Source organism: Euprymna scolopes, chromosome 35 (genome assembly GCF_053919585.1).
Source record: "Euprymna scolopes isolate OS-2025 chromosome 35, ASM5391958v1, whole genome shotgun sequence".
In the NCBI taxonomy this organism is placed as follows: Eukaryota; Metazoa; Mollusca; class Cephalopoda; order Sepiida; family Sepiolidae; genus Euprymna; species Euprymna scolopes.
Window position 1 is genome coordinate 67,308,552 of NC_136516.1, and position 12,744 is coordinate 67,321,295.

The following is a 12,744-nucleotide window of genomic DNA, read 5'->3' on the forward strand; positions in this document are numbered from 1 at the left end:
GGTGGTGGTGGTGGTTATAATGGTGGTATGTTTTTATTATTTTTTATTATTACTGTAGCTGTAATGGTAGGTGTTGTTTTTTGCTGTAATTGCTATTGTTGTTTTTGCTGTTAATATTATTGCTACCGATATTAGTGTTGCTATTATCATTTATAGATTTTATTTCTATTGTTGTTGGTGGTGGTAATGGGAATAGTGGTGGTGATGGAGGAAAAAGGTCGGGAGGGGATCTTTGACCTTGGTGGGGAACCTTCCTAGAGATAATGTCTCAATAAAACTATCGGTGGTGGTGTAACCTTAAATTCACTAACCCCATTGATGGGAGAATGTCAAATCAAAATATTGAAAATAACGACGTAAATGAGGCTAGAACATCTTGTGATGGTCTCACGTCAGATAGGTGTCCCACTGGTCAACAGCGTGGGTCCTGTCGTCATCATACAACTATTCGAAATTCTGAGGATGTGGCTGGATATAGGGGGAGTGAGAATTGCCAGAGAGGGTACCAAGACACGAAGGGAGTTGGAACAGGAAATGTAAAAAAACATGGACGGATGAGGAAAGAAGAGTCCTGTGGGAATGCTTTGTAAGTAGTGGAAGTACCAAATCTGGTGGATATATCCGAAAAATGAAGGAAGAATGGGAATCGAGCGGAGTGTCGCGAGTTTGGTATCCCAGTTAAAGCAAATTAAAAATAACAACCTACTTTCAGTGATTGCAAGAGAAGAGATTGAATGGATGGTTAGGAATGAAATGAATAACGAAAGTAAAATTGATGAAACTAGCTCTGATGAAAGAACTGAGAGAGTGGAAGTGCAGAAGGGAAATGTAAACGATGATGGAAGGCGGAAAACTGATGAGGTATGGAATCCTATGGTTAGGGGAAGTAATGAGAAAGAGTTTGAAGGATCTAAGGCAGATGAGATCATTGACTCTGAGACAATGGAACCAGTGAAAGGAGCAGATGTATGGAGAAGTGGTGAAGTTCGAACTTTGACTTCTGTAGAAAAAGAGTACTTCAGAAGTTAAGAGAGGTTCTTCTTAAAGACGATATCATAGAGATTCCAAGTATGAAGAGTAGTGATAGGCGGAAGGTGAAAAACGAGATAAAAATAATTCAAGGAGTAATTCACATCATAAGAAAGAACATATCGATTACGGAACTTAACAGGCTTCTATATGCAGCGTCATACGTTATTGCGTATCGTCTTGGCTTATTACAGAAGAAAAAAGGAAAAATGAAGGATAGAAGGCCACACTGGATGAGGCGGCTTGAAGAAAGTATTAAACGGTGGTGGAAAGACATTGGTAGAATCAAAGAAATAAGAAAAGGAGTTAAACTAGGACAGAAAGCTAAGGACGAGCTTGAAAAGGAGGTATAGATTGCTGGAAAAGGGAACGATGAACCTTCTAACAATGTTGAAAGAGAAGGTCCACACTGGTGGTATAAAAATTAAGAACTTTGTTGGAAAAAGTGTTGCATTGCGGCAGAACAACCTTTTCTGGAACAATCAGTCTCAGCTGTATAAAGAATTAAATGGTAGTAAACAGGCGGGAAATAACAACACTCCAAATGCAAAAGATGCAAGGAAGTTCTGGAGTGAGATTTGGTCCGTCGAAGGGCGATATAATGAGAAGGCTAGCTGGTTGGGAGAGGTCAGAGAAAGGCTATCAGAAATGCAGCAGATGAAGAACGTTGAGATAACCATCGATGACATTAAAGCTGGCATATGAAGGATGACAAACTGGAAGGCACCTGGTCCAGATAGAGTGATGGGCTTCTGGTTTAAACAGTTCCCATGCCTTTATCCACCTATAGCTGCTGCTCTGCAAAGGATGTAGAGTCGGGAGATGTTCCTGATTGGCTTGTGAAGGGAAGAACAACACTGATTAGGAAAGATCCTGCAAAAGGAACAGATGCCAATAATTATAGACCAATTACATGTCTGCCATTGATGTGGAAACTGTTGACTGGAATATTTGCAGAGAAAATTTATGAACATTTACAGAGTAATGGTGTTTTTCCTTACAAACAAAATGGGTGCCGGAAAGGCTCGAGAGGTACTAAAGAGCAACTACTAATTGATAAAGCAATAATGCAGGATGCGAATAAGAATAAGAATAAGAATAAGAATAAGAATAAGAAGAAGAAGAAGAAGAAGAAGAAGAAGAAGAAGAGAAATCTGAGCATAGCATGGATCGATTAGAGAAAGGCTTATGACATGATTCCTCATTCATGGATACGTGAAATACTATTGATGATGAAGGTTGCTGAGAATGTGGTAGGGCTTTTGGAGACAAGTATGGCTGACAGCAAACAGAGAGAAGATGAGGCAGGTTGGCATTAAACGTGGGATATTTCAAGGAGATTCGTTTTTTAATGATAATGATGCCACTGAGCATCCTCTTGAAGAGAGAAAAACTGGGGTATAACTTTGGATCTGGTGACAGACGCCTTAACCATCTACTGTTTATGGATGATTTGAAAATATTCGGTAGAAATAAAAAGGAAATGGAGAGACTGGTAGAACTTGTGGGGACATACTCAGGAGACATTGGGATGGAGTTTGGGATTAGTAAATGTGCGGTGCTGGTGATGAAAAGAGGAGTAAAGGTTCATTCGAATGGAATAGTGCTGCCAAATGGAGAAATCATGAAAGAAATAGAAGATACAGGATATAAGTATTTAGGAGTGCTGGAGGATGTAGGCATCATGAACAGAGAAATGAAAGAAAAAGTCAGGAAGGAGTATCTTAGAAGAGTGAAACTAATTGCAAAGTCGAATCTGTATGGAGGAAATCTAATGAAAGCAGTAAATGCATGGGCAGTCAGTGTTTTGAGATACAGTGCAGGAATTTTAGAATGGTCTGACAAGGATTTGCATGCCATGGATATCAAAACAAGAAAAGTTTTAGCAATGTTTGGTATATTTCACATTCGAAGTAGCATAGCAAGGCTATATCAAAAGAGGAAAGATGGTGGGAGAGGATTGAAAAGTGTAAAAGATTGTGTTAGAACCGAGGAGATGTTGTTAAAGGAGCATGTTGTTAGAAGTAGGGAGTGAATGCTTAAGGTTGTGGCCAATGAAGTGGAGGTATGTGAGACCAAGGCTGATTATGTGAAACGTATGGATAGAGAAAGGGCAGAGGAACTGGCTAGGAAGAAAATGCATGAAAGTTTCCTCCAGGATATAGCAGAAGTGGCTGATGAAAGATCATGGCAATGGCTTAGAGCTGGGTATCTGGCTAAGAGTATTGAAGCTTTTGTTTGTGCAGCACAAGAGCAGGCAGTAGGAACACGATTGTTCAAAAAAGTGGTTCTAGGAGAGGAAATTGCTGCAGAATGCCGGATTTGTGGTAAGACCTCAGAGTCAATTGTGCACCTTGCAGCAGGGTGTAGTGGACTGGCTCAGAGAGAGTACCGCAAAAGACACGATCGCATGGGACTCCAGATATATAGGGAGGTGTGTAAGAGGGTTGGGGTGAAGTGTGCTGGAAAATGGTTTGAGGAGGTGCCTAATGAAGTGAGAACAAGGTAGAGGTATGGTGGGACAAAAGTGTCATAACGACCAAGCAATTGGAAAATAATCGTCCGGATTTGGTCGTCATTGACAAGGTCTCAAAAAACTGGCAGATTGTAGACTTCTCAGTACCCTGGGACAGGAATGTGAGAGAGAAGGACAATGAGAAGTGGAGCAATTATGCTCCATTGGCCTCTGGGATAAGGTATATACACGGGGTTAAAACACAAATAATCCCGGTCGTAGTTGGTACACTAGGAGTAGTATCAAGTCGTCTGGAAGGACAATTGAAAAAACTACAAATCCCCGATGTTTTAGGCGACCTTCAGACCTCTGCAATTATAGGTACCACCAACATCCTTAGGAAAACCCTTGATCTTTTAAGCTCCTGGTTTGAAGCCGGGATTAAGGGAAATCCTCTGGAAATGAATCTCATCGCTTTCCAGAGAGACGTTCATAAACGAAATCAGAATTATTATTATTATTATTATTATTATTATTATTATTGTTGTTGTTGTTGTTGTTGTTGTTGTTGTTGTTGTTGTTGTTGTTGTTGTTGTTTGTTTGTTTGTTTGTTTGTTTGTTTGTTTGTTTGTTTGTTGTTTGGTTGGTTGTTTTTTTTTTGTTTTTGTTTTTTTTTTGCTTTCTTTCTTTTGTTTTTAATTATTATTATGTTCTCACATGGGTCAGAAATTACTCACTGACAATAGCCGGTAGCGTTCCATACAATCTGAGTAACAACAAGTCTCCCCAGATTTCCAGTACTCTCCACCTCTTTCGGTAATTTTGACAAATAAATTTGCATTATCGCAACGGCCGTTTGTTTTCGATTTTCTTGGTTTCCTGTGGTTGTATTCTGTTTTTGTTGTATTTCTATTGCCATATTCAAGTTACTGCTTGGTGTTTGCCGCTTATATGGGTTGATTTCCGCATTTTAGGGTTTTCCTTAAGATTTATTATTATTATTATTATTATTATTATTATTATTATTATTATTATTATCATTATTATTATTATTTATTTATTTATTTATTTGATTCCCAAGGAGTTCAGCTATTGGCACAATGGAAGTTTTCTTATTCCATAATCTAGCAATCTCCACTCTCAATTTCTGATAGTTCTGTAGTTTCTCATTCTTCTTGCCTTCTCCAGCTGGCATCCCATCTTTGTCTCTCTTAATACATGTTTCAATAGTATAAGTGCTTTTATGAATAGAAACGGCGAAAAGGAGTCTCCTTGGAAAATACAGCGTTCCTAACAGACTCCCATCTGAAAAAGGGTTGGTTTTCCAACTGCTCATACTTTTTTCTATGAACTCAATTATATTTTATTCCTAAACACTTTTTCTCCCCACCTTTTTGTTCAACTGGTAGTGAACCATTTATTTCAAGATGGTCATATACTTTTGAACTGATTATCCCTGGCAATATTTTTCAAGGCATGTTCAAGTAAACAATTGGTTTATAATTTTCAACATCTGGCCATTTAGCAGGATCTTTCATTATTAAAATAGTCCTTCCCACTACAAGCCATTCTGGGATCTGAAACAATCTGACACAATCACCCAGAGAAACAGCAAGCCTTTCATGGATTCCTGTGAAAGATTGCAACCAGTACCCATGAATTCCATCAGGTCCTTTTCACTTAGGCATACACTTCATTTCTTTTCTCAAATCTCCAACTGAAATGTGGATATCCTCTTGTTTATGTCCTTTCAGTCTTTTATTTACTCTAGCGACCCAGTCAGCATAAAACTTGTGGAAGTCTCTCTTGATCATGTGCTTGATCATGTACTTGATCATGTACTTGATCAAAACTTTGTATCCTCTTGAGAATTAGGAGCCACTGTTTTGGTTTCATCTCCTTCCATATTTCTAAAAATGAAAACCTTGACTGGTTTGTTTTGAATAATTTGTTGTTGTTAAACTGCTGAATTCTGTTATTGTACTTTCTAATCTTGGAAGCTTTTGTCATAATCAGCTGCTTTATCTCTTCCATAGTGGCTTCAGTTTGTAATCGTCTATCCGGTTCTTCTTTCTCTCCTTGTTTTTTCTACTGATCTTGGAACTATGCCTGAATTTGACCTAGATCTTTCCTTAATCTCTTCAGGTCACCTTCTATTCTCCTTCTCCAATATGGTTAGTCTTTCTGTTTCATTTTAGGTTCTTTCGCCCCTACCATCTCACAATTAATACAGCTCGTGCCTGTAAAATGTCTTTGACATCTGCTACGCTCTCCAGGGACACCTTATTATCCTGTTCACTTTATTTGTAGCATTCCTTAACTTTGTCTGATCAATATTCTTGCAATTAAAAATCTTTCCTTTTTCACTACTTTTCATTCTATTCATCAAATTTAATTCATTATCTGTTATTTCCGCATTGCAAAAAAAAAGTTATCCCCCTCCTTTTTGTCATTATCTATCATTGCCATAGTGTCATTTCTGCTTTCTTCTTCCAAGCCTTGGCACTCTTGAGACATTTCTGGAAGTGTTTTAATAGAATCAGATTTGAGCAAGGTTTCAGCATATTCAATGCCACCGCCTGATGCACTGTGCGATTGGCTGTTTACTATCCTCCTCCTGGTCGATTCTATTTCAACTGGCGTAATCCATCCTTTTCTAAGTATTGTTCTTATCTGATTCATCAGCTTATTTTTTGTAAATTTCAAACATACCTCCTTCTTCCTCATACTTAAGTGTCACCTTTCCTATTCCTCTTGTATGACCATCCAATTCTGCTCTCAGTTTTCATTTCACTGCAAACTTGTGCCTTTCCTTGTTCCACTTTCTTTTCACATCACCAGATCTCTTCACCGATTCCCTACCAGTGTAATAAGTGGTTTTCTTGGATCTGAGCAAACTCCATACTTCAGTCACAGAAGTGCTGCTCGTTTGAACTTTTGACTCAAAGAGCTCAGAGTCATGCACATAAAGTGCAGTCTTTCCCAGATTCAATTCATAAGAATGAGTTGTATTTGTGAAGGTTCTTTCCTCAGTATTTTTATTGAGACACCATCTCTAGACGACTACCAATCAAGGCTAAAGAATGCTTCACTTGCCCGTAGAACTTGGTTAGCCCTGCTGGACCTCAAACCGGTACTTCCTTATCATTGGGATTGAGTTTATGGTTGCAATCAACCAGTGTTTTTATTGAGACACAAGCTCTAGAAAGATTGTCAGCGAAGACTTAGAGCTCTTTCTACCCCAAACCGATACAAACGCCACATGTAAACATATTTATACATAAATAAAAATAAACAAATCTATCACATACGATAAACTTGAAGAGAGAATCCCTGTTTTTGTCCTTGGTATAAATTCAAACGGTGAGGTATCTTCAACGAATACCATTATTATTATTATTATTAATTATTATTATTATTATTATTATTATTATTATTATTATTATTATTATTATTATTATTTCAATTATTATTATTATTATTATTATTATTATTATTATTATTATTATTTTACTTTGAACTCTTATTCATCAGGAATAATGATAAAGTTTACGTGCAATTATACATAATAGTAAAATTTGCTAAATTAAACTTGTTTCATAAGCTTTTTTTATTGGGAAACAATCAGACTTTTGTTTGCTATTTTTATAGGTTATTATTTTGTTTGCTATTTTTATAGGTTATTATTTTGCTTGCTATTTTTATAGGCTATTAATTTGTTTGCTATTTTTTGAAGATTATAATTTTGTTTACTATTTTTTGTAAGTTATAATTTTGTTTACTATTTTTTGTAGGTTATAATTTTGTTTGCTATTTTTATAGGTTATAATTTTTTGCTATTTTTTGTAGTTGTAATTTTGTTTGCTATTTTTTGTAAGTTATAATTTTGTTTGCTATTTTTTGAAGATTATAATTTTGTTTACTATTTTTTGTAAGTTATAATTTTGTTTACTATTTTTTGTAAGTTATAATTTTGTTTACTATATTTTGTAAGTTATAATTTTGTTTGCTGTTTTTATAGGTTATAATTTTTTGCTATTTTTTGTAGTTATAATTTTGTTTGCTATTTTTTATAGGTTATGACTTTGTTTGCTATTTTTTGTAAGTTATAATTTTGTTTGCTATTTTTTGAAGATTATAATTTTGTTTGCTATTTTTTGTAAGTTATAATTCAGTGCGGCGTCATCTTCATCATTTTGTTCATTTGTTTCCTCGTCAGGATTCAGCGATCCATTTGTCCTTATACATCTCAGTCCGGAACACATCTTCCCAAACATCACTGTACAGAAGACACAGATCATCAAGAAAACACTGAATCCAATCTTCGATGAACTATTTGAATTGTAAGTACCTAACATACGATGACTATATATATATATATATATATATATATATATATATATATATATATATATATATATATATATATATATACGAAGTCTGGAGAAAAATAGGCTTTTGTGATTATATTTCACTCTTTGTGTATACAAATCATTTTTAGTTTAGAATCTTTATGCTTGTTAAACAGAGCTATATTTCCCCCATAAAATAAAAATAGCTATCTAAAGTAAATAAGCGATGTAAGTTATTTTCTGTGTTTCATTTTCCACATATAGTCATGCATTTTTCTTTCTAAGAAACTTTCTGTTTTTTCTGATGAGTCTACAGAAGGAAATTGTGAATGTTAGCTTACATATATTGATTGCTCCCTGTAAACGAAGCAGATCTTTAAAAATTTACAGAAGTTTTAGATGTTGAAGAAATGATTGGTAAGATAAATAAAACCTTGGAATTTGGAATTCACACACACACACACACACACACACACACACACACACACACACACACATATATATATATATATATATATATATATATATATATATATATATATACATATATATGAGTCACTGGATTTTTTATCTCCCACCAGACTATCCATTCATGTGTAATCACCTTTTTCTTCACCATATTCCCTCTGCTTCACTTTTTTTGTTTTCAAGTAAGATCTTTGACTTACTTGTTGTTTCATCAAATACTTCTGCATGCAAAATCCGATCCCGCATTTTGCTAATTCCTACTCTCTGATGAGAAGGAAAGTATTTCTTCGAAACTCCGCGGATTAAGGACTATCCATTTATCTAGTGTTTCCTTTTCAGATTAAATATGTTTTTAACTCATTTCAAAGAGTTTTTTAACATATTTTAACTGTTGGCTCATATTATAAGCTCAATTTCCTATTTGGTTTTATCGAGCTTTTACACCTGGCTGAGATAATTTTATAAATATTAATTCTTTAATATTTATAATATACTTTAATTTTACCATCTTGGATCATTTTTGGTAAATTTAATTGTAATTTTTATTTTATATATATATATATATATATATATATATATATATTAGGGGTCTACCTATTAATCGGCCAGCAACTGATAATCAACCTAATCGGCCACTTTGTCGATAAATCAGTAATCAGCCAATTTGCCGATTAATCGGTGGATTAATTACTTTTCTCTTTCCTATCAAACCACTTCATCACTGTCGAGTAACTCATCAGATAGCTTTGACACATTAACATAGTAACTGCTAATTTAATTTAACATTTGTTAAGTGTCTGGTTACTATTACGGCCTTTATTAACTAAAATTACAAAATACAAAGTACAATTTCCAATTCTTAAATGAATATAATTAAACAATTAGATAAGAATAAAAGAAATTACAAACCAAATGCAAAGTACAAATTGTAATTCTTTAAGTGAATAACTATAAACTGAAATTCTGCACCTGCTGCTGCTCTACTTTTTCTTCCATTCTTGCTGCCTACTTACTCTGTTCGCATAGTCTTCTTAGTATTTAAAGTTCAATTCTTTGAAGTTGTAATGTAAAAACATTAGAGTTTCTCTATTCTTAGGACACAACCTGTTTCTCGTAGGTTCATACACATTACCACTTGTACTAAAGAACTTCTCACTCTCCACAGAATAAGGTGGTGCGCTTAAATATTTTGAAGCAAGTTTACTCAGCAGTTGTAAAGGCTCCTGTGTCTTCCATACTGAAATGGATCATCACCGCTTGCAAACATACATACATACATTTATATATTGGTAGCTCAAATTTTCGACCCAAACTGATTAAAAAGTTTGCCCTATCTCTGAATACCCTTTATTCAAATTTCAAATGTTTAAACCAGAAATTTTCTGTGTAATTTGGTAGGGACCGCAGAGGTCAAATTTTTTAAAACTTTGACCCCTATTATGACCCTTAACATTTATTGTTTTGGGCTCAAATGAAGTTATTACGTTAGATCCATGGCCAAGGAATCAATACCTAAAATGTCAATTGTTTATACTCAAAATTGTCGGAGGAGTTTGGTAGTGTTCTCAAAGGTCAAATCGTTGAACTTTAACCCCTTAACAGCCAAATTTCTGACTGAAAAATGGATTACAAAGATGTTCCCAAATCTCAGTACATCAAATTTCGAGTCTGTAGACTGAAAATTGACAGAGTTATTTTGTAGAGAAATGTACACAGACAGACACACAGACACACACACAGACACACACACACACAGACAGACAGACAGATACTTTCACTTTTATATATATATATATATATATATATATATATATATATATATATATATATATATATATTAAACAAAAAAGACTCATCTCCAGGTAACCTAAATTTTCAAATGTTTAGACACAAAATTGGCGGAGAAGTTTGGTAGAGTCTGAAAAGATCAACTCTTTCAACTTTGATCTGTTGCCAACCAAATTTTCGCCAAAAACTCATTAAAAAGCTTGCTGCATGTCTAAATACCCTTCATGTAAAATTTAAAATGTTTAGACCCAAATTAGCTGAATAGTTTGCTAGAAACCGCAAAGGTCAAATCTTTTTAACTTTGACCCCTTGGCAGCCAAATTTTCGGCGAAAACCCGATTAAAAAGCTTTCCTCTTGTCTGAATACACTTTATGTAAAATTTCTCTGAGACGTCAAATGTTTTTAAACTTTGACTCTAATTATGACCCTCTTAACACTTATTGTTTTGGATTCAAATCAAATTAAAAAGTTTAATCCATGTTAAATTAATCTGCATCTAAAATTTCCAAATTGACAGAGGAGTTTGTTAGAGTTTTCAAAGGTCAAATCGTTGAACTTTGACCTCCCTGACAGCCAAATTTCTAGGCGAAAACGGATTAAAGAGATTTTCCCAAATCTCAATACCCCTTATATTAAATCTCAAGTCTGTAGACTGAAAATTCACAGAGTAATTTGGTAGGGAAATGTTCACACACAGACAGACACTGAGACAATTTCACTTTCATAGATATCTAGATTTATAATTAATTCATATAACCCACACAGACATTTCTTTAAGTAGGTTTTCTTTTTATCATATAACCCTAATTTGCTGTATAACATTTGGGTTTCTTCACTTTTGTGTTAATCATATATTACTATTTAATATTTAATCCAGCTACTGATTTTACTGACTTTATTCAAATAAGTTTTTGTGACGTCTCAGAAATGATCGTACACTAATTGGTTAATAATGTTGAGTATTTTTGGTGCCTGAATAAATTATTTTCCATAAATATTTTTACAAATTTGTTTTATATTGCTGTATAAGATATTATGTAAACCACAATTATTGGATGTGTTAATTTTTTGTAATGGTATTTTGAAAGTGGCATTTGCAACCCACATTACTTTCTGAAAGTTTAAACTTGAAAACTACAGCTTCATGCATATTAATCATACTGTTGTACTTCTATTAATTATGGAGATTTAATTATTATTAAGCTCATATTAAGTTGAGTCTTTTCGAGATATGATTAATTGATAACCATGTTACATGGTTCTCTCCCCCCTTGAAAGACAGAACTTTTTGTTAGAATCATAGGACTTGTGTTTCCATCGAAACAATATAATACGTATTTCTCCCGTATGCAAGGTGTGATCGTAGTGTCTGCTGAAACAAATATTTAATATTTAAATATTTATTATTAAAATAATCATATACATATATATGATTATTTTAATAATGAATAGATAATATATATATATATATATATATATAATGAATAGATAATATATATATATATATATATATATATATATATATATATATATATATATATATATATATATATATATATATATATATATATATATATATATATATTATTTTATTATAATAAATAGTTCTATTTTTGATATTGTAGACAGAAACTTAACATTTTGGATGAAACAAATATTTAATATTTAAATATTTATTATTAAAATAATCATATGCATATATATTATTTTAATAATGAATAGATAATATATATATACATATATATATATATATATATATATATATATATATATATATATATATATATATATATATATATATTATTATAATAAATAGCTCTATTTTTGATATTGTAGACAGAAACTTAACATTTAGGATGAAACAAATATTTAATATTTAAATATTTATTATTAAAATAATCATATACATATATATGATTATTTTAATAATGAATAGATAATATATATATATATATATATATATATATTATTATTATTATTATTATTATTATTATTATTATTATTATTATTATAAATAGTTCTATTTTTGATATTGTAGACAGAAACTTAACATTTTGGATGAAAGAAGTCCTCCCAGTACTTTACAGTCAATGTACTTTTCGCGATTACGATCTCTTTTTACTAAATTCCCACAGGTTCCGCTTATTTACACACATACTTTTATATATATATATATATATATATATATATATATATATATATATATATATATATATATATATATATATATATATATATATATATATATATATATATGTGTATGTATATATATATATATATATATATATATTATCATCCACATACAGTAGTGTTTCGCTGTTTCACAGCTCATCAGTGCGGCTAGACAGGCAACTACCTCAAGCCAGGATTGAAACCCGACTGCCTGTATGACAATCAAGGCTCCTTACAACTACGTTATCGGCGGCGGCTGATTGAGTCGTGAGTTTAACGATGTTTTGACATCGTCCGAACTACCTAAGCTTGATTTGTTTACACAAAGAGCATCGCTTTATACGCTAATGGTAATTCGTGTTATCACTTCTCAATATGCTCAAAATCATTAAAAAAAACTGACAGATAGAAAAGATAGAAAAGAAAGAGGATTAAATTACAAAACCAGAGCCAGATTCGAATTTGTACTTTTTTTTATT

At 32.7% G+C, this 12,744-nt stretch overlaps 1 protein-coding gene across 1 annotated transcript in view; it reads left to right on the forward strand.

The window, feature by feature from the left end:
- Positions 1–12,744, forward strand: part of LOC145259891 (BAI1-associated protein 3-like) — a 2,054,292-nt gene that overhangs the window by 2,026,139 nt on the left and 15,409 nt on the right. Inside the window, exon 32 of the mRNA XM_080117785.1 lies at positions 7,704–7,827. Within this exon, the coding sequence (XP_079973911.1) occupies positions 7,704–7,827 (124 nt within the window). The remainder of the gene's footprint in view (positions 1–7,703; positions 7,828–12,744) is intronic.